General features: G+C 44.9%; 1 protein-coding gene and 1 long non-coding RNA gene across 3 annotated transcripts in view; one reads left to right on the top strand and one right to left on the bottom strand.

Annotated features, from left to right (window-relative positions):
- The window catches only part of DLL3 (delta like canonical Notch ligand 3), a 176,599-nt gene extending 155,202 nt beyond the window's left edge, over positions 1–21,397 (top strand). For both annotated transcript variants that reach the window (XM_081200418.1, XM_081200417.1), the window contains 2 exons: positions 404–518; positions 19,044–21,397. In XM_081200418.1, coding sequence (XP_081056544.1) covers positions 404–518; positions 19,044–19,049 — 121 coding nt within the window. In that variant the 3' untranslated portion in view covers positions 19,050–21,397. The remainder of the gene's footprint in view (positions 1–403; positions 519–19,043) is intronic.
- LOC308590642 lies at positions 7,569–16,123 on the bottom strand. The gene is made up of 2 exons (XR_014009832.1): positions 12,220–16,123; positions 7,569–12,097 (listed from the first exon to the last, which is right to left on the bottom strand). It is a non-coding gene; the product is annotated as an uncharacterized lncRNA (long non-coding RNA).
- Positions 21,398–23,284: the final 1,887 nt, after the last annotated feature.

The following is a 23,284-nucleotide window of genomic DNA, read 5'->3' as shown; positions in this document are numbered from 1 at the left end:
GCCATGAGCTGATAACAGACTTTAAACATGAGGAGCAAAGATAAAGCCAAGGCCTGTATGTTCGTTCAGTGGGTAAAGAGAGCCTGCTAGGTGTATGTTATGAAGGTGGTTAAGCAGGCAAGAGTGATCAAAGGTGCCATAAAGTCCTGATGAGAACTGAGTTTTTTTAATTTCTGGATTGAAAATTGCCACCATAATCAAGGCTTACTAGGAGGCAGAGTCCTCTGCCACTTAGCACTGTGACTTGTATACCTTGCCAGTTGAGTATGCTGTACATAATGTCTTCTTTTTCACTTGCTGATGAATGGCCCTAGCCATCCCGCTCCCACATATTTTGGGAGGGAACAAAGCTCCCCCCTCCAGTTTTTAACACCCCCCTTGCTTCTTTTTCCCTTTACTGCAGTAAAAAAACTGAGCCCAGCCGGTCCATTGCTCCTGCTGGATACCCCAAAGAAGGCAGCTACCACCCCATCTATATCATCCCAGACCAGATGGAGCAGTGCATTTATGCAACCGAGGTAATGAATATATGCTCACTCCTCCAACCTGCCCACTCTGTTACCCTGGAACTAGCTCAGGGTCAGAGATGACAGTCACTGCCATACGGGTCAAATGGTCATGTCGGGTTCACAGCTGATGGTATAACTATACACAATCCAATAGCAGAATCAGAAAATGTGCCAGTTCTGTTGTGCCCCAGGGCTCATGGTGTCAACTTATTAAATACAAGCAGGGCCCCACAACAAAATGTTGGCCGTTCCTGGGGGAAGCAGCCTTCGAAGCTCTGTCTGCTCAGGCAGGATATTACTCAGAGCAAGTGTTGGCTGACAGAAGATTGAGTGAATGGGTGCATACCTTTACAGTCGTACCTTGGATCCCGTACGCCTTGCAAGTCAAACGTTTTGGCTCTTGAATGCCGCAAACCCAGAAGTGAGTGTTGGTTTGCAAACGTTTTTTGGAACCTGAACGTCCGATGCGGCTTCCGGTTGGCTATAGGAACTTCTTGCAGCCAATCGGAAGCCGTGCCTTGGTTTCCGAACATTTTGGAAGTTGAACGGATTTCTGGAACGGATTTTGTTTGACTTCCAAGGTACCACTGTATATCTTGGCTTCCTTTTCTCCATCCACCTTTTCAAGACAAATAATTTCACTCTTCCCATCTTTCATTTTCTGCCTCCTTATTTTTAACGACACTCACACCTCTTAGCCAGAGTTGCAGGTTAAAAAACAACAGGAATACTTGCTGAAGCAAGGTCATTTGGCTGTATCCAGCTGCCTCTGTGCAGTCTTCCAATGAATGCAGCCACAGTCTTCTAAGACTTTAAAAATCTGCCTGAGTTAGCTGAAGCTGCTGAATGATATCTGAGCAGTTTCTTACTATGCTTTAGGAATAAATTATAAATTGCTAGAGAATAATCTTTTCCCTTGAAAAATATTACATCATGAAATACACTGGAAATCAAGAACCATTTATTGTGTTTTGTTTACTAGCTTAAAAGCCCTGAAGGGGCTCAGCAGAACTTCTTTACACTAAATCACATCTCAAGGGGCAACTTCCTTTTCAAGGAAAACACTTTTAAGGTAGAATTTTATGAAAATCTTAATGTCACACTAATCCACACAGATATTTTTTTCTAATTCCCATCTTGCACTTCAATCTCGTTGAAAAGCAAGTTGTTTTTTTACTGGTTCTGCTAAAAGCATGAAACAGTCTCACATATTCATATTATAATATGCATATACATTCCAGGTTTCCTAAAGTAACCACCACATATTTATTGTATGTAGATGTTTGTGTAAAAATATATCATACATACATTTTGCATATAGTTTTGTGTATAATTAACAGCAACAAAACAATGCATGAATGGATCTGACATAAGCACTCAATGCAAAGGCGCTCCAACGCAGGAACTGCCAAATTTCATGTATAAATCCTCTTGCATCTCTGACCACTTTCTGTTAGCCCCAAATTGCTCAGAGCAATGCCATTTCAGTTTTCTGCCAGAATAATAATAATAATAATAATAATAATAATAATAATAATAATAATAATTTATTTACACCCCGCCCATCTGGCTGGGTTTCCCCAGCCACTCTGGACGGCTTCCAACAAAACACTAAAATACAATAACCTATTAAACATTAAAAGCTTCCCTAAGCAGGGCTGCCTTCAGATGTCTTCTAAAAGTCTGGTAGTTATTTTTCTCTTTGACATCTGGCGGGAGGGCGTTCCACAGGGCGGGCGCCACCACCGAGAAGGCCCTCTGCCTGGTTCCCTGTAGCTTTGCTTCTTGCAATGAGGGAACCACCAGAAGGCCCTCGGATCTGGACCTCAGTGTCCGGGCAGAATGATGGATAGCACACATCTCCCTGAAGCTGTAATTCACTGCTCCATAAGCTTCTTGCTACTTGCTTCCTGGCCTTTGCTCTCTATCCAACCTGCATGCTCTGTCCTTAGTCCTGACACCTGACAAGCTCATCGTCCCTGATTCTTGCTTGCTTCTGATTGCTACCTGCCAAGCTACCTGCTCGACTGATGCAGTGAACTCTTGAGATATAGCGAGGGATTATCCAAGTTTCAACAGTGTGAGAATTAAAACTAATGGAAACAAAATCACACTTTCCAATACACTAAATATTGTGCAAACCAAATACAACTATGCCACTGACATATTTTAAAAAATATACAACCATGTCGTGTTTCTTTATTCAAGCCCTGCAGAAAACAACATACGTAAGGTATTCAGTCTTGCTACGGTAACTGATCTCTGAAAATACTTTTAGGGTCGAGGCCAAAGTGTCTATGAAAATGGAAATGTTTAGGCAACAAGTTCTGAGTTTCCAGTTTAAAAGTTTGGCTACCCTTCAGCTGCAGTCCTTGTTTTGGTCGTTCAGTGTAAAATTCTCAAAGGCATTTCTGAGAGCTGGTGGTATAAACATCATTGGAGATGTGTATCTGACTGAGCTAGTCTCATGTGGTTGCTGCTGTGAGGTCCACCCTGTCACTCCCCAATCTCTGCTCCAAAGCTTTCCCCCTCCCTTACAAAAATAGCCAAGGAGTTCACCCTGTTGGAAGCCACAGATTGCAATAACAAATTTAATCCTTCCTCCAAGGAGTTGAAATGGATTAGTTTATCCCTGGCTTCCTCAGGCTCGGCCCTCCAGATGTTTTTTGGCCTACAACTCCCATGATCCCTAGCTAGCAGGACCAGTGGTCAGGGATGATGGGAACTGCAGTCTCAAAACACCTGGAGGGCCGAAGTTGAGGAAGCCTGGTTTCGCCACACAAGGACCTTGTAGAAAAGAGGAGTGGGCAAGAGTGTTACTCGTCTGAAGCCCCTCCAGTAGGTTTTTAGACTGAATGGTTTTTTTCATGCATTCAAGCCCAATTAATCTCAGCGAGCCCATTTGATAAGCATTTCAGGCAAGGCTATTATATTATAACTAGTAGACTTGATTGGTACTACTGTGCTTTGGCTGATTAACATTCTATGTCCCTTTAAATGTCTTTGTGGGAGGGAGGTTATTGGTTTTCCCTTGTTCTTGTTTTCATTGTGTGTTTTGGGCTCTCATTTTGTACGTTTATGTGAACGGCCCTGTGCTCTTTGGATCAAGGGAGGTATATAAATTTTAATGATAATGATAAACCTCTAACAGTTGATGGCTAGCAATAATAATGTATTTCATGATTAGTCTATGGGCCAAAAGGAATGATCAATATCATTTTGAAGGATTAAACAAAGTAGCTTCCCCCCATGCCTATGACCCTAATAAAATTATTAGTCATAGTGACCTTCAGTAATGAGTAGCTGCTACCATAACACCTAGTGTTTTTAAAAAGAAAACATGTAATATTCAGTTTGGGGCTATACATTGTACATTGCCCAAAAGGGGTTCAAATTGACCAGAAAAAAATCTATAACATAATGAGAAAATTGAGGCAGGGTATCGCTGAAAAGATGCTAAACAAACCCCAAAGCTGTAACTCTTGCTTTTTAGATTTTACTTATGGGCCCAATCATTCACAGAGGTTGAGTTTTGCTCTACATCAGCATGTGCCCTATTAAGTATTAAAGGCAAGTGCTTTATAGCCTTAGAGAGATGTGCACCGAGTTTTTGCCAAGGGATCATTACATGCAGGAACAAACAAATCAATGGACACACTCAGCGTAGGGTGATGCAGGATGGATTTCCGTTTTGTTCAGGAAAGTTAGGGAAGGCATGGAAGCTGCTGAAGTAAAACTAGCAGAAAGGTATAATGTGCAACACCACATCAAAATGTGTGATCAGTTTCAGCATATGTGAGAAAGCAGAGGTAACATGTCTTTATGGGGGGGTATCTATATATTATGGGACGCGGGTGGCGCTGTGGGTTAAACCACAGAGCCTAGGACTTGCCGATCAGAAGGTCGGCGGTTCGAATCCCCGCGACGGGGTGAGTTCCCGTTGCTCGGTCCCTGCTCCTGCCAGCCTAGCAGTTCGAAAGCACGTCAAAGTGCAAGTAGATAAATAGGTACCGCTCCGGCGGGGAGGTAAACGGCGTTTCCGTGCGCTGCTCTGGTTCACCAGAAGTGCCTTAGTCTGTACGCCAGCTCCCTCGGCCAGTAAAGCGAGATGAGCGCCGCAACCCCAGAGTCGGTCACGACTGGACCTAATGGTCAGGGGTCCCTTTACCTTTTATCTGTAGATTGACTTGGTAACCCTTCTGTAAAAAATTAATCGGTGTGTCAAGGGAGGGGAACTGAAAACACCATTTTGAAGCCATAGAAACTATAATTCCCTGGTGTTTTGTGTATGATGTGACCAACTACTCTCATTACCTTCCACGGTACAGTCATCTCTCAACTTACACAGGGGTTATGTTCCAGGGCTGGTACTTAAAGCCAAACTTGCACATAGTCAAAACACACTCCCTGCACCTCTGAACACTCTCCCAAGACCACATGCACTCTCCCAAGGCTGCTGTATACTCTCCCTGCACCTCTAAATGCTCTCACAAGGCGAGTGCAATGGTGGGGGGGATTGCCAACAGTTCCCCCCCCCCCGGATGCCCACCCTGCTATTTATTATTTTCAGCCAAACACATAGTGCTGAATTCACACAAGTTAAATGTAAGTTGCAAGTTGACTGTACTTGAAAGATAGGTTGAACTTATCAGGTCACACACACACACACACACACACACCCCAAGTGGTGGATGCTCTGAACAGATTGGACAACGTAATTATCTTTGGAAGGATACCAATGGACCGAGCCTTTGAAGACACAGTTAAAAGGATGATTTGCCAGGTGGGACTAAAGGATTCAGTTCTCGTAAAGAAGCAGCTATCAGGTATCGCACTCCTGTGGATTACGGAAGTCCGTGCATTTGTTAACTATGAAACATGACAGGTGTTACAAACAATTGGTTTATCTAAGCCAAACATGACGAAGTGGGCGTGAGGTGCATGGCAGACATGTTTCAAAACACATGAGTAAAATCTGTTCAGTTCTGTGACTAGAACTGGTGAGGCAAGCTGGATAGGGATTTTTTAAAGGCACAATAATTTGGGTAAGAACATTACTACACGTTTTAGGCAGAGAGACCCAAACATAAATGAAGTAATAGGATTCTCAAATTGCAACTGAAATGATCTTCTACCCTTAACAGAATGGCACAAGTCATAGCTAAAGGAAGAACCATATGCTGAATGATGACAAAGCTCTGTTTGGATAGATGATTTTGACTGCATAGGGCCATCATTTGTCATTTAGAGATATTCTGGACCATTTGGCCCACTCAGACCATTTCCTTTGTCATTAGCGATGTGCTGTTTATTTATCTTTTTGCACAATTCAGGCTGCATTCTTATACACACCTACCTGGAGACAAGCCCTATTGAACTCAGTGGGATTTAAGTTTTGAGTAGGATTGCAGTGGTGTTTTGTTTTGCAGAGTATAAATAATCAAATCAAATTGTTAACAGCCATGATGTTAATAATTTTACTAGGGTTGTAGCTTTGTTTGTTTTTTTTAAGCTACTATGTTTAATCATTCTAATTGGTAATGTTTTAATGGCCAGCGGCTACAAGCAAGGCAAACCTGACTGACTGCTACCAGCCACGCCACTTTTAGATCTGTGACCAAATCGGCTGTGTTTCCTGAGATTGTTCTCTTGTACCGAAAAAAGTAAAAAAGTGGCTCTCAATATTATCTGAATATACAAGCCCCCTCCTTGATGTTAACTTCTAATTTGGACATCAATGTGGATTGTGAGAACTGTGAACAGGTATTGACCAACGGCCAAGACCCAGAACAGGCTGTAGCTCACACAACTGGGATCGCACTCTTGTGTGGTGCAGCCAGTTCTGGGTATGTTCAAAACTCGCTATTGGTGAGTTTCACAATTTAACATTATGGGGCAGGAAACATACAGGGGCCAAAAGTGGCAATCTGGCTTTCCACTATAGCAGCAGAAAGAGGTTTATTATCAAAGTTAAATGTGCATGGCTCCTTTTACACTGATGCGATAGATGAGTTCTACAGGAAGTCTCGACGGTCGAGCTCTTGTAGAAATAATGTGGGTAAGCTGAAATAATTATTTATTTTCCTTGATGCATGCCTCGAATGGATAAAACAATTTACCCATCCATAGTCATACTTTTGCTGAGATTGAACCTTACAACACTGGTTTCAAAGTGATGGAATTCTCTTGTAGAAATATGTGTAAGTAGCAGTGTAATACAGGAGTCTAATTGTCACAGACAAGGATGGTACAAAAGCTTCTGTTTTTTAAAAAAAATGCAAGCCTTAACATTTCAGGATCAAGAATCTCAACATGAAATTCTCCGTCCGTGAATAGAGTGTATACTGGATCAGGTTATATCTCCCACTTGCTCCTGGCAGAACAATGTGAATCAGCAAACTTTATCCCTTGTGGTAAGAGGGAAACCCATGCCCTGCCGTTCTGGTCCTGCCTGTTCCACGGGGGGCAGGACATGCGCAAAGCTCCCCCCATCACCCTGCGTTCGTTTTTTTAGTACAATGCCTCAGAATTTTTGTTTTCATTTGACCCATATTATCCCTGACATGGAGAAAAAAATACCTGCCAGGCCTCACTAGGGCTGGGAGAACTGGGAAAGGCATTCACAGCCAAGACATCAAGGAGAGCCCAATGGAAGGCTCAGGTGAGTTGACGGAGGCAACAGCCCATGCCCATTCTAGAAGATGTAGATGTCAGGAAATCTTGCCTCAATCAGGAGAAACTGGCCACTCTCCAGGCACCCGGCTTGATCTCCTGTTGACCTCCCTGTCTGCATTCCCGAGCAGGATCCAGGCTAGGTCACGATCGGCGATCCTCCTCAAACGTGAGAATTCTTCTTCCCTGATCAGAGGGTGGCACCTCCAGTCACTCATTGCCCACTGACACCAAACCCATCTGGAGCATGGCAGTCATTCCTTTCTCAGTGTCGTCTTTGGTTTTAGGGAGTTCTAGTTTTCTATGTTGTTCGTATTTTTGTGTGCAATGCATTTTGTGGGTTTGATTTGATGTATAGTAGTTGTAGCTTGCTTTTAGTTTCTTCCCCCCCCCAAAAAATAAGATGCATAATTTTAAAATAAGTAGAGTGCAGCTCCCCAGGAGTAGCAGAAAGGCTGCTATGCAGCATGAATTGTGGTCTTTCTCCATCCAGGGATTGTATAACCACTCATGTATCAATGGCCAAGCAGTCTGACAGCTCTGCACATGGAGACCCTCAGTGGTGGGGATGACCCTGGCATATCTCTCCTACTGGACAGAGAAGAACACCCAGGGATGAAAGTCCTGCTCCCCTTTTTCAGACAGATGACCCCCCTTTTTTGGCGTCTTCTGATCAAAGTGGTGTCTGGTTCTGGAGCAAGTGGTAGAGCCTGCAGCCCAGAAATTCCCCATCCCCTGTCTTGGCCATATAATTCCTCTCCCCAATGCCTTCAGTTAAGTGTATAAACAGGGTCTGGTGCTCACCCCTCATTTATAAGGAGATGTCAAACATATGGAAGCACTCCCTCCTCAGCAATGGAGGATGCACTCTTGGGCACTATTCTTCCCAAGGATGGGAGACAACCAAGTTCATGTAGGCTTTTGCTATCTCTAATTTTCCTGGGGAACATCTGTCCTCGTGGCCAATGATTTCCTTCAGGAGAACAAATGTTGCAGACAAGCTTGCTGAAGCTTTCTGAGCCTTTATGGTTCCAAGGTCAACCTTATTCTGTCATTTGGAGAGCAAGCTCTGGGGGAAGTGTTGGTAGAAACCAAGATAAAAAGAAACCTTGCCTTCTGTCCAAGGAGGGTAAAATTGCATGACCCGTGAGGTGTCCTATGGCTTCCTTCACCCCTTGTACCCAATTCTGATGCAAGGAAACCAGAGCTTCCAAAATAGAACCTAGACCACTACTGCTAAGCACCATTCTCCCAAGCAAGCATAGAACAGGTAGAAGACCTCAGCAGTCATAAGATCAAAAGGAGAAATCAACTTAGGAACTGACACATTCTCCAAGGGATAGGTTTCTTCTCTCAAAAGGATTCATCAATTGAGTTAAGGTGGTGTGGTTAATGTAAGATATTATGTTAACATTCATGTTGTGTTTGATTTCATGTTGTGTTTGTTGAGAGGTGTCATGTTATAAATTTAGTTTTCTTAATGATGTTGCTGGAGAAACAGGATTCAGTTTCAATACCGTTGTGTACTCAAAGCACCTCTTGCCTCTCACTCTCTGTATCAGCATGATGCCACCAAGGTGTAGCCATTACCTGCCCCTTCTGGGGCACAGCTCATTCCACAAGGGGGTGGGTGGTTGCTTTGACAGCAATGAACCTTCAAACTTCATTGGAAGAAGGATGTAACAAAGACATCCGAGATTCATCTTCAGCTTTTTGGGAGGTAGCTACTCCAACAAGTTATTTCTCCTTAAGCCTGGAAGACAAGATTGCCCTTCCACAGAGTTATGTTTGAATTAGAAGGATGACTTTTGAGAACATCTCTGCCAGAGGTACCTGCTTTATGCCTAGAACGTCCTGAAGATGTTGAATCATCAACTGATGAGAAAACACCTTCACAGTAGTCCCAATGCTTCTTCCCCTATCAGCGGAAGAGGATATCCTGGAACGGGGTGTTCGGATGTGAGTCCAGGAGAATAGAGTGTCAATGTATACACAGGGCAATAGCCTGTACATGTACGTCATCAGCAAGCAACAAAGTGAGCAGTTTTACCTCAAGATTTTTAACGAAAGGAGCAGAAAGAGCAACTAGCCTACTATATCCACAATTCTACTGCCTATGCTTTCTCTAGCCCAGCTGCTTTGAAAAATCAAAAAAGGCAAAAGCCATCGTGATCATCCTCTTGTTGGCCAAGGCGTCTGGGTTTTGGACCTGATGAGGGTATGCTAAGCTCACCTGTGTGACAATTGGGGGAGGGGGCTTTGGGCCACAGAGCTTTTAGTGCAGTGCTGCTTGAGGGGTTGAGACTCTTCCTGGCCCTCTTTTTCTCTGTTAGGGCTTCAGGGAGTTTTATTGTTTTGAATATTATTTCCAGCTGTAGAGTGAGAGTTACACCAGCTTCATTATATCCCCAAATGGGGGAGGGCACCTCTCATCAGAAGGAATAAAGTTTGCTGATTTACATGGTCCCCCCCCCCTACATGAGAGCAAGGGGCAGGAGTAACTCGTCCAGGATACCCTCCATTCACCAAGGAACCCCCACGGTAAGTCCAAGGTTTCTTTCTCCAGCTTGGCTCAGGTGTCCCTCCAAACGATGTGCTAAAATCCCTCTTGGGGCTGTAGGAGGCAGGCTGTGTCAGGGAAATTGGTTGGAGACTGCCTCTAGGAACCCTGCACAGCCTCAGCTGAAGAGGGCAGAGTGTTCAAACAGGCAGGTGAGCCAAGGAGCACTGTGGGAAGGTGAGCCCTTCTTCCTCCTAAGTCATTGTTTACCTAACCACACTCTGACCACATCAGCTCTCTTTTCTTTCTCACATCTTGCACATGGCCAAGCAATACCATACCACCTCCGGCCAGATCCCAGAGAACCAACACAGTGCAGTGGGACTGTGGTAGACCCCATGAGTAGGTTGTATAGAAACCCACCTCTCCCTCTCTCTCTCTTTCTCTCTCTCCTGTTTTGTTTTCTTCCCCTCTTTTCCTAGGGTTGAAGCCTTAAACTTTGCAGGCTTGGGGTGGACACCAGCACCATTATCTTTCATTTCTGGGCATTTTTAAACTATGGCATCTTCAGAAGAGACTCTTCTTCTTTTTTTAACATATATAGCTTTTTTATTTTGTGTAAGCTAAGAGGAAATTTATACACTGAAATTTCATAAAGACCTCAGGCATGCACATAAACCTTGTTAGGGGTTGTTCTACATAGCATTCTCTTTTTTCCATAGGAATTTCCCCAAACATTTACAACCCATAGTTTTACTGTACATACAGCCTGAACCATAGCAATCTATGATCATGTCAAATTTACACTGTGCAAAATCAAAATATAGGGATAGTGGTACAACAACAAAAAATGTAACAGGTATATTTCCGTGTAAGACGTTTAGACAGTTTTGGTCCTTCCATCCCAAGCCAAATTGATTAACACATAGATCTCGAGAATCAAGTGCTTAGGCAGTGATCACTTAACTAAAGACTCTTTTTGTGAGCCGCTCATAGCCCGGGCAGAAAAACAAAAACCTCTGTCTCCAATAGCCTCATTTTCCTCCCTACCAGAAACCATTGGAAAGGAAGATTTCACAGGCTCTGTTCACAGCCAAATCAACATTTTATCAGTCAGGCTACTTGATATTAGTCTAAATGGGGTAAAGTGGTCCAGAGATGATCCCAGCAGCACCGGTGTCCCTAGAATCATGGCAACTGCTCTGGGGGGTCTCCTCAGGGCAAAGTAGGAGGGAGGTGGTCTTGGTTCCCTGAAATATGGAGAACGCTCAGTTACACTCGCTGTTGCCAGTTAGACCTTTTGGACTACAGGTCCCATAAGCACTGGGAATTGTCATCTAAAATATCTGGAGGACACCAAGTTGGCAAAGGCCAGCTCGCATGAAAGAATTTGTAAGTTCACCAATGAAATGTGTGTGATATCCCTTAGCACAAAGTACTTGCTCCCCACCCCGCCAAAAGAAGACTTGCTATTGGAGGGTACCACTCAGAAGAGGCAAGCCCACAAGACCAGAGAGGGAAGAGGGTGGGACTGTTCTATAATTGTCTTAGTTCCAAGAATGAGAAGGAAGACGAATGTATTGTGAACTAAAAAAAAAAAACCACACAAAAAGCAGGCAACTTGCAAAACCCAGATCTTCTGAATGGGGGTTAAAATGGAACTGGATGATTTCATGAGATCAAGAGCTGTAAAGGACTTTGTGCCAGTAAGGATAAGGCTGTCATACAAGAGAGAACATCAGTTTTATTCCATTGAGAGGTGTTCTCAATATCTGATCTTGCCCGATGTTCAGAAGCATGTTGAGAATAGTGATCACTCTACCATGGGAGCACTAAATACATCATTCTGCATCTCTCAACTATCTGCTGCTCCCTGCCCAGTTGCAAGAGAAAGTCAGACATAAACATATCTTTTAACAGCAATAGGCATGTACAACATCTCCAAGTTTGGCTCTAAAGTGAGCAGGATTTTGCGTGCATTTCCTTCAAGTGAGACTCTCAAAAGATCAAGCACTTTGGTAAGTGAATTTAAAAAAACTGGAAAAGTTCTTATATGCCTATTGGAATCAGCAGGACCCTGGCTTCCACATAACCCTAAACTATGGCTTAGTGCACAAACCTGTCCCAGAAGCTTAACTACGGCTTGCTTACTGCCAAGAGACCATGAGATAAAGCCATGGTTTGTTGTTGACTTATGAATTTTGGTTCCCTTAGTTATGACTTGGCAAGCCTTCCTTTAACCACAGCTTGCTTGCCCACCAGACCAGGCTACAAAGGCACAAGGTAAGAGCAGAAGGAACCATAGTTTCTTTGATCACCTGTAAGACAACTCATATTTAACTTGTAGTTTGTTAAGCAAGCCATGGCTTAACGTTATGTGTAAACCCGGCCGTGATGTCCAAAGCCAGACTAAAACCTGCTGCATTCCCTAAAAGGGGTGATGAGTGTCTTCAGGAGTGGGTCTGTCTTTGCCCCACATCAGTCTTGGGCTGGGAGCAGGCAGCATGCTTAACTTTCTCTACCGAAATCAGTGGAAACCTCCATGTTTCACTGATTTCAATTGAGACATGCTGCAAAACAGCTGCTGGGAGAAAAAGCAAACCCACTGCTGCTGTAGCTTGCTTTTTGTCCCTCGCTAAACTTTTCGTGACTTCAGGGTCTTTAACTCCATCTGTTCAAGTTAATAGTGATTTCAATACTGAGAACTAAACATGTTTGGAGTCTACACACATCTGGAACAGAAGAAAACTCAGCCCATCCACCACTGAAGCTATTTCTGCTCCACCTGGTGTTGAGATCATGAGCTCTGGCAGTAGCCAATGTTGTTGTTTAGTCGTGTCCAACACTTCGTGACCCCCTGGACCAGAGCACACCAGGCCCTCCTGTCTTCCACTGCCTCCCGCAGTTTGGTCAAACTCATGCTGGTTGCTTCGAGAACACTGTCCCACCATCTCATCCTCTGTCATCCCCTTCTCCTTGGGCCCTCCATCTTTCCCAACATCAGGGTCTTTTCCAGGGAGTCTTCTCTTCTCATGAGGTGGCCAAAGTCTTGGAGCCTCAGCTTCAGGATCTGTCCTTCCAGTGAGCACTCAGGGCTGATTTCCTTCAGAATGGAGAGGTTTGATCTTCTTGCAGTCCATGGGACTCTCAAGAGTCTCCTCCAGCACCAGAATTCAAAGCATCCATTCTTCGGTGATCAGCCTTCTTTATGGTCCAGCTCTCACTTCCATACATCACTACTGGGAAGACAACGGGCAGTAGCCAATATCTGATTGCAAAAGTAGCCTGCCCTGCTACGCAGCTTCACCTTGATACCTGTGACCTAATGAGAGGAGAACACCAATGACAGCAGCAAACGGAATGGTGCTGAGCAAGAACCACCTCAGGAAGAAGGATCCAAGCAAGTTCCCACTCAGCGGTAGCAAAACTGGAGGCAAATGTTGGCAAGGCATTGCTTTTCTCTAATCACTACATAAATACGAGGTAGTCACAGGGAGTAGCAGTAATTTGCTTATCTCAAGTGTCTAAAGTGGACTCCTTTGCACTATTCTTCCATTGGGAATCTTTGTAGCATCTTATTGGCCTGGACAATGCTCTAACAATGCAATGGTAGTCTTAACACCAAAGTAGTCTTAACTCCCACGACCTTATGATGCAACGTGGAAGATGTAAAGATAGTGCAAGGACTATGAGCTACACCCAACCAAAGTGAAGATCTGTGATGTTCTGGTGTTCTTGGAAGGTGGCCTCCAGAAGAGTCTAAATCAAACACCAAGTGATGGGGGACAGTTCTGTGGCGGCTTATGGCGTGAAGGCTGCCATAAACAGATTTGCCCTGCACGCTTCCCACCACGTGTCAGCAGAGTTGAAACACAGTCAGCAGCAAAGCGTGAGGAAATGGCCCGGAGTCTTTAATGAGCAACACATGATTGTTCTAGGCAGCTTTATTGCCTGTTATGAAGTTTAACAGTTGCTATATACAGAGACTGCTTGCATCCTCTCAGCAGACCAAAACTGAAACTCTCACAGTCACTCAAATAATGTGCATGCCCACAATTTCACTGCCATCTTTGCACCTTTGTAAACAATCCTGCTACATGGCCAGAGCTTCGTGTTACATACGGAAACTCTCAGACATTTTTCTGAAAACGTATGACCAATATCCCCAACACCCCCTCTCAGTCTTTTCAGAACAACTGTTTACAGAGCATAAACAGAGTGCTTACTTAGTATGGTTTTCCACATCTAAGCATTCAACCATCATTTTACATTTCAGGAATGTCAAAGGTTTCGTCATTGCATCAGCAACATTCTGGTTCCTTTCACAGTACACTGGCATAATTACATTCTGTGTCACTTTACTGTACATTTTACATACTGATATTTAATTTTGACACGTTTTGATCTTCCTTTAAAATGATCAGATTTAGCAAGAGATACGGTATACATGACGGATTATCAATAGAGACCTTTACTGGAGATTCACCTTTCATTCCCATGTCAATCAGTAACTGTTTAAAATAGACCAGTTCACTGCACAACTCACTCAGAGAACAGTACTTGGCTTCAGTGGAGGATACACTTGCAAGACCCTGTTTTTGTGATTTCCATCCTATCGGGGAACCTCCAAACTGTATTACTAGTCCAGTTACAGTTGTTACAGTCCAGTTACAGGACGCGGGTGGTGCTGTGGATTAAACCACTGAGCCCAGGGCTTGCCGATCAGAGGTTTGGCGGTTCGAATACCTGCGACGGGGTGAGCTCCCGTTGCTCGGTCCCTGCTCCTGCCAACCTAGCAGTTTGAAAGCACGTCAAAGTGCAAGAAGATAAATAGGTACCACTCCGGCGGGAAGGTAAACGGCATTTCCCTGCACTGCTCTGGTTTCACCAGAAGCGGCTTAGTCATGCTGGCCGCATGACCCGGAAACTGTACACTGGCTCCCTCGGCCAATGAAGCAAGATGAGTGCTGCAACCCCAGAGTTGTTCGGGACTGGACTTAACTGTCAGGGGTCCTTTACCTTTACCTTTTACTTTATAGTCGTACCTTGGTTTCTGAACAGCTTAGTTCTTGAACGTTTTGGCTCCTGAATGCCGCAAACCCAGAAATGACTGTTTCAGTTTGTGAACTATTTTTTGAAGCCGAATGCCTTCCATGGCTTCCGATTGGCTGCAGGAGCTTCCTGCAGCCAATCTGAAGCCGTGTTTTGGTTTCTGAATATTTTGAAGTCGAACGGACTTCCAGAACAGATTCCGTTTGACTTCCAAATTACAACTTTATTGACTTTCTATCAGGCAAATTAGCCCAGTCACTGTAAAACATTTCAGCATTTCATCACTTGAGGAATATACCTAAGAACGCGCTTAACAGCTTGCCTTCCCATTTTGGTTGGGTTAGCTTTATCCTACTGAAGACACCTACTGCATAGCAGATGTCAGGTCTGCTCCACTGAGATAGATATAACAAACTACCTATTGCTGAACGATAGAGAGCTGGTTGCTCAAACTCTGAGTTCTCCTCAGATTATAACCCTCTGAGGAAACCAGCCTCCGCTGGAGTCCTTGCTCCTTTGCAGTTCTTCATATTAAATCTCTCCCGTAACTGAACAATTTCACCCTTTTGGCTGAGAAGAAAACTTTTGTCATTGGTTCTGTGCGCTTATACCCCAAGATAGGTTTGCACACTTCATAGATCTTTCACTTTGAATTTCAGAGCGAGCTGAGTGGCAAAGCTTTAGAACGACACATAACATATCGTCCACAAGTGATAAACAACATTCATGTTTGTCTCCTGACCCTTTGATATACATGCAATTGTCTGCCACACTTCTGTTGAACCCAAGAGATTGCAAAGTACTATCCAGGCATTCATTCCAGTTTCTAGCTGACTGGCGCAGACTATAAAGGGTGCTGTGTAATTTGTACAACTCCCTTGGATTTCCAGTCTCAAATCCTGGTGCTTGATCCATGTAGATCAACTCCCCCTTTGTCTGACTGCAATTGTACCACCTTGTGGGAAAACATGTCAAGCATGGCATGGGGACGCTCCAGACAACCCCTGTGTACACTGACTCTTAAAGTCTCCTTCCCCTGGCTCACAGGTTGTTGTTGTTTAGTCATTTAGTCGTGTCCGCCTCTTCGTGACCCCCTGGACCAGAGCACGCCAGGCACTCCTGTCTTCCACTGCCTCCCGCAGTTTGGTCAAACTCATGCTGGTAGCTTCGAGAACACTGTCCCACCATCTCGTCCTCTGTCGTCCCCTTCTCCTTGTGCCCTCCATCTTTCCCAACATCAGGGTCTTTTCCAGGGAGTCTTCTCTTCTCAGGAGGTGGCCAAAGTCTTGGAGCCTCAGCTTCAGGATCTGTCCTTCCAGTGAGCACTCAGGGCTGGTTTCCTTCAGAATGGAGAGGTTTGATCTTCTTGCAGTCCGTGGGACTCTCAAGAGTCTCCTCCAGCCCCAGAATTCAAAAGCATCCATTCTTTGGGAACCAGCCTTTTTTATGGTCCAGCTCTCACTTCCATACATCACTACTGGGAAAACCAGAGCTTTTACCATACGGACCTTTGTTGGCAAGGTGATGTCTCTGGTGTTTTGTTTTTTTTTTGTTTTTTTATAAGATATTTATTAAAGTTTCAAAAATAAAAAGATGTCTCTGCTTTTTAAGATGCTGTCTAGGTTTGTCATTGCTTTCCTCCCAAGAAGCAGGCGTCTTTTAATTTCGTGGCTGCTGTCACCATCTGCAGTGATCATGGAGCTCAAGAAAGTAAAATCTCTCACTGCCTCCATTTCTTCCCCTTCTGTTTGCCAGGAGGTGATGGGACCAGTGGCCATGATCTCCGTTTTTTTGATGTTGAGCTTCAGATCATATTTTGCCCTCTCCTCTTTCACCTTCATTAAAAGGTTCTTTAATTCCTCCTCACCTTCTGCCATCAAGGTTGTGTCATCTGCATATCTGAGGTTGGTTACCTGCTGAAATCAACCCTTTCACAAGCAAATCCATTACCATCCATCAATTTAAGCCACTTTGCTCAGTGACACTCTGTTGGCTGTGTATGAAGGTACACCTTTCAAAAGTTAGAAGATTCTGACAGTTGGGTTTCTTTCTGTCCAATCCAAAATTTGTGGCACAATTCCTAAGGAGAAGATGTCCTCAAGCCCACAGCGAATTCCCCTTTTCACCATTCTCAAGATCCAGTCTTGCCACCATTCTCTTCAGACTCAATATCCACAGGGGAAAGTGTAGAACACGCTGCATTAAGATTCCTTGTAGAAGAGATCCTGCATTATTGGTCATTTGCAAGGTATGTACATGTGGAAAGGCTTCAACAGCATCCGTATCAAGGCAGATAAAGCCATGCATTCTAGAAGTCCACAAGGCACTCCGGGGAGGCAGCTTTTGGGGCTTTGCAATCCTGGATTTTTGCCCGAGACAGATGCTGAACATCTAAACCGCCATCATTTCTTGGTGTGGTATCGCAGAATACCTTTGCCTCAGTAGAGGCGGCATTTGGGTGTGTGGTACTATCAGCTAAGGTAAAGGTAAAGGGATCCCTGACCATTAGGTCTAGTTGTGTCTGACTCTGGGGTTGCAGCGCTCATCTCGCTTTACTGGCCGAGGGAGCCGGTGTACAGCTTCCGGGTCATGTGGCCAGCATGACTAAGCCGCTTCTGGTGAACCAGAGCAGCGCACGGAAACGCCGTTTACCTTCCCGCCAGAGCGATACCTATTTATCTGCTTGCACTTTGACGTGCTTTCGAACTGCTATGTGGACAAGATCAGGGACCGAGCAACGGGAGCTCGCCCAGTCGCGGGGATTCGAACCGCCGACCTTCTGATCGGCAAGTACTGGTCTCAGTGGTTTAACCCACAGCGCCACCCACGTCCCTTGGTACTACTCTACATTAAATTTATTTGCTCAGTTTGGGAAAGCTGAATGGGAAAACTTAATTGACTGAACTCTTTTTTTAAATGCAAACTGTCACCTCTTCTTGGGTGGAGGTGACTTGCTTTGGTATGGTCCACCTCTTGGAGCAGCACCTGAGACCATCTGGAGAACAGCCAGCTGTGCGCTACCCTCAGCTGTGATTTGTCCTTCTCCGGTTCTCTCAAGTGCTACTCCATCCCTCCTATAGGAAGCTGCCTTATACCGTCAGATCATTGGTAGCTGCACCACAGCACTGTGTCTTTGGGGCAAAAAAACCCCTGTTAAGAGTGGTTATTCCTCAGACTGGCTCCTTCTCATTCAGGACAGAGAAAGGAGGAACCTTAAGGAGGGAGGAGAGCCCATCTTCAAGTTCTGCTGTCTTCTTCTCAATGTCTGTCTTCATTTTTAAAATTTAGGCTTATTCAGGAACTAATGGTTAACAAACTAGGGTTGGGAGGATGCAGAAAGGGGCAATATAGTGTTCCTAGAGGCAATCTCCAAACAATTTCTGTTAGAGATATCAACTGTACTCCTGGCCTCAGAGGCGTTTAACCTCATCTTTTGGCGCGACACCTGAGGATGTGAGGACGTCAACTCACAGGTGAGTACACACAGTTGGCCACCCCGACATTTACTGCTGGGCTGGGGAGTTCTACATATATAGAGAGAGAGAGAGAGCGCATTACAAAGAGACTCCCTTTCCCTGTTTACACCTTGAGCCGAACTATTTGCTCATATGAAACTACAGCACCAGCTTTGAGCTGAAGAGAGAACTGAGAATACTTTAAATATATCTATTATACTTTGTAAGATGATGGTTAAACACCTCTCCGCTCCCATATTCCTGCCCCAGTGGGTTTTATTTCAGTCATCCTGGATAGGTTGTACATGGAAAAAAACGATGCAAGAATCACAATATTCATTATCTGCCCAAAATTAAGACAAGCCAAAAATTTCACAGAGATCCAGGTTTTAGAATGACTGCTGGTGGTACCCGGAATCTGGACCCCCTTCCCGTGCCTGCAAGCCCCCTCCTTATCTTGGGCTGATTTGCCGGTTTAGTGGTGACGCACCTCTTGCTCCTTGCAAAGTTTTCCTTCCTTCAGGGAGCTGGGAATGTGAGCAGCCGCCGCTGTGCATTACCTTCTCGGTGTCCTGAATGGAAAAGGCATTTTGTGCTGGGCTGGGCAAAGGACCAGGAGGCTTCTCAGTGGCTTCTCCAGGAAACTCTTGGGTGAGGAACACGCCAGGCACAGAAGCAGTCTATTTGGGGATCCTATCTGGCATGATGAGTAATCCAGACTTGGCAGAGATAATTCCTTCCTTGGAAACATGCTTAGTTTTGGGGAGGGGGGAGGGCAAAAAGGCAATACTTGGTCATTGTGTTCCGTTCTAACCCTCCCTCCTCTTCTCCCTCCTTTTTCATATTCATTTCTAGGTCTGAAGAAAACCCTTCTCCCAAGCCTTGGACTCCACCGCCTGAATTTTATTTTAATTCCCCTCCAAATTCTCAGCTAAAGGAATGTTTACAGAGCAGACTGAACGGACTCCCGGAGCAGCCAATGTCTTACCATTATTAATTTTTGATCTATATAGTATTATTATAAAAAAGACTCCTTTTTTAAAGGAAAATATTTAATATTTATTCTTGCTGCTATATTTTTTTTATTTTTGCATCGAGAGCAACAGACTGACTCAGAATCTTAGGAAGCGATCGCTGGATTGGAAAGTCTTTGAAAGTCAGAGCGGGGTTTTGGAGAGGTTTGTCTGGGTTTTCTCTTGAAAGGGGGGAAAAGAAGGACGGAGGCTGATTGGGGGGGGGGGAGGCTGCCCTAGGATTGTCTAATCTGGAGAAAAGGCAGGTCCTTTTCCCACACAAGTGCCAGGAAGGAAGCGATTATTTTTTTCATGTTCCTATTTTTTTATATGTTTTTAAACTGTTGCCCTTTTTAAACTGGTTTCCCTTTCCGTTTTGTGGGCTCTTTGCCTCAGCCCACGGTGACTCTCCTCTCAGTCTGAAGGAGGAAAACTGCCCTTTCATTCAACCACCGGAGAGGTGCAGGAAAAAAAACGACCCCCCCAAACAGGAAGCTATGATTGATTGGATTTGAGTGATGCCTCACCTTTCAACTACAAAAGAATCCACAAGGCACCTTTCACTGAAAAAGGAAAAAGGAAATAAAAATTAAGAAAGCACAATGTGCACCTGTTGGCTTGATGTGGCTGTAAAAAAAACCAAGGAGGAGAGGATATGCTAAGGGGGACTCAGGTGAGATACTCACCTGTAAAAGAACCTGGCAGGACAGGTTCCAGGTGTCCCTCTTATTTTGCCAGTTGTAGTTCCTGAAGAAGCATTTTTCACCTGGAGGAAATGCTATGGTCTTGCCACTCTTATCACCATATAGGGACAGAGCATTTATACAAGGCAAGTAGCATGTGGGAGACTAACAGATTTCTCCCTTTGTAGTGGAAGTTCCCTGGTTGGTTGGTTTTAATCAGAGACTGGGAACCTCCAGTCCCCAGGCTGGGTGTGGCCCCTGGAGGCTTCCCAGGGCCACTCTTACCTGGCCCCACCCTCTCTCCCTCCTGTTCCATGGTGGCCGTAGGAGGGAGGGGGGAAGCAGCAAACAGCAGGTCCCAGGGGCCTGATCTGGATCAGGACCCAGGTGCAAGGGGGCCGTTTAACCCTTCAGTGTGGTCCTGAGCTGAATTGTGGCTGCCGTGCTGCCCATCCATAGACCCTCAAAAGCTCACTTAGGTCTCTAGCCCCACCTACTGCTGGAATATGGCCTGCAAAGATTCCCTGTCACTCTTCTGAATGATTCGGGAGGAAAACTCAACCAGACTCATAGGGGACACCGTTGTCCTTCATTGCGAAGCAGTACAGCAAGAGGAGACTCTGTTTAAGAGGACTTTTGTCCTTGGGGTGCGTTGCTTTAGAAGGCTCCTCCCCACCACCACCACCACTCCCCCCACAAGAACAAGCCCCCTCGGCCACCACAGAGGCCTCCTGGTCATGGAGACAGGCCTGGACCAAAAGCAACGTGGAATATAAAAGCGCACTCTGGCAAGAGATAAGTCATCATTTTTGGCTATCAAGTCAAAACGGAATCCATTGTGCTTTACGTGACCAATTGGATGAACGTCGCGATTGCTTATTTTGCTTTTTGAAATTTTTTTTAACACATTTTGAGAGATGAACTTCTTGTTCTGTTACCCCACAAATGGCAATTTGAAGCTTCGTTATAAAGAAAAGTCGACATTTCCCCTCCAATAATGGTGAGTATTTTTTTTTATACAAAAAGGATGAAGTGAGTGGAATCATGCTTTGGTAGCAACTTGGTCAGTTTACTACAGCTGCAGCAACCTTGTCATTCCATTAAAAAAAAAGATTAAGACTGCAATCCTAGACTTGCTTACCTGGGAGTAAAACCCATTGAAATCAATGGCTTTTACTTCTGAGTAGTCGTGTAGGATTGCAGTTACATTTTCAGCCTCTGATCCTAATGTCACAGATTTTAACAGAAATATTTTGGGATGCTTAGCAGTTCTTGTTCCTTTTTAAACTGTTCCCCCCCGCCCCATGTTTTCTTTTTTAATTTAAAAACACAATAAATACTGTGTACAAAAAAAGTCTGCTGGAGATGCTTTATAAACATATTTAAGTTGTATATACTGTATATTTATAAGTGCCATGTTTATATATCCTTCCCCACCCTCTGTGACTTTTCTTATGTATGGTCCTTTCTCTCAAAAGAAAGTTATATAAAATATCTATTTTGCTCAGTGAAACCGAATCTGCCTGAAGCTGTTTTCTTCCACTGTTTTGCTTCATTTCTACACCACACTTCTACACAACCACCACGTCCAGGTGGAACTTTTAGGGTGGCTGTGATGGGGACAAGCAGCCGAGCCTGTGCCCAATGGCGTCCCAATTTATTGAACTGGGCAGTGGACTAGCTCAAGAAATTTTGCCGCCCAAAGCACGACGGCAATCTGAGAGGTGCAACCCAGGCTCCTCACATCATCACCACAGAGTTTGTGGTCTTGGCATTCATTGATATTGCCAAGGATTCCAGATGTGGCCTCCCAGTTTGCATAAGGCTGTTTAAGGGACCTCTCTAAAAATGCTGCCACCCCAAGTGGCTGAATACATTGTTTGAGTTAGGCCTGCCCTCAAGGGATACTTCCGTGTCCAGTCAGGTCCCACCACACTGAAAAAGAAGCCACAGGTGGAAAGCCACCAAGGTGGTTGGACTTCCATGACTGCCACCATCCCAAGCCTGGGGCCATGATGGGTGGGCTTGATAGGAGTTGGAGTCCAGTAATATCTGGATCTGAGGCTCCAAGACTTTGGCCACCTCATAAGAGAAGAGAAGACTCCCTGGAAAAGAGCCTGATGTTGGGAAAGATGGAGGGCACAAGGAGAAGGGGACGACAGAGGACGAGATAGTGGGACAGTGTTCTGGAAGCGACCAGCAAACTGCGGGAGGCAGTGGAAGACAGGAGGGCCTGGCGTGCTCTGGTCCAGGGGGTCACGAAGAGGCAGACACAACTAAACAACAACAATATCTGGAGGGCCACAGGTTCCCCACCCCCTAATGTAGGGGGAGTCCTTGTGAGTAGCAGGAGAAGCAGAGGTCCCACACTCAAAGAAACCAAGCACAATATTTGTGGGAGACAGGCAGTGGCATCATCAAACAGGAATCCCTTTCCCTGAACCAGCCCACCCAAAGTTGCACAGTTTAACAAAGCTAATAAAGCAGCCCTGTTTAGGGAAGCTTTTAATGTTTAATAGGTTATTGTATTTTAGTGTTTTGTTGGAAGCCGCCCAGAGTGGCTGGGGAAACCCAGCCAGATGGGCAGGTATAATTATTATTATTATTATTATTATTATTATTATTATTATTATTATTATTATTATTATTCAGCCCCCAACTATTTGCAAAACCTTGCACAATGTTTCGCGCAGAAGGGACATTCCAAGGGACCCAGTTCCTGACACCACCTGGGAGTCAAAGGATCTGGAAGACGTTCCTAACTTCCATCGACTTCCTGACACTTGATAACCACACATGGCTTTTCGTTCTTCGGTGGAAAGGGCAAATAATTTTTCTTCCTGCTGACACTCAGTTTGTCCACTATTGTAGTAAGGGGGGGGGGCTCTTCACAGTAGGGATGGGAGAACATTTGACTGTACACAGCCAGGTATCCCTGAATAGAGGAGGCCCCTTGGAGATGAATTGGCCCCCTGCTTTGCCAAAGCTTTGTCCCCCTATGCCCGCCCCCAGGAGCAGAGCTCCCTGAACTAACAGAGGAAAGTGTTAATGGGGAAACCATAAGGCAGGCAAGTGAGAAAGGCGCTGACCTACCAGCCCTGGGGCAGCTGTTTACAAGCAGCTGTCAACACATGGCTGAGAAATGAGTATGTCCACTCAGGGTGTGGGTCATGGCTGTCAAGGCTTTGAGATGGGCATGCTGGGGAGTCAGGAAGCGGCCGCTCCTATGAAAGGAATGTTTTTAAAAAATAAAATATATAGTCGCTGGTTTAGTAAAAGCTTTTCTCCCCCAGTGATTGGGTTTAAATATAGCATCACATGCTGGTAAAAAAGGGGGGGCAGTCACCACCCTCTCTCCATCAGATAGAATTAGAGCAATCAAAAATGACACCTGGTTGCG

The sequence above is a fragment of the Podarcis bocagei genome (genome assembly GCF_964188305.1).
Source record: "Podarcis bocagei genome assembly, chromosome: 7".
NCBI classification, from domain to species: Eukaryota; Metazoa; Chordata; class Lepidosauria; order Squamata; family Lacertidae; genus Podarcis; species Podarcis bocagei.
The sequence above is the reverse complement of the archived record's forward strand: the minus strand, read 5'-3'. Positions and strand labels throughout refer to the sequence as shown.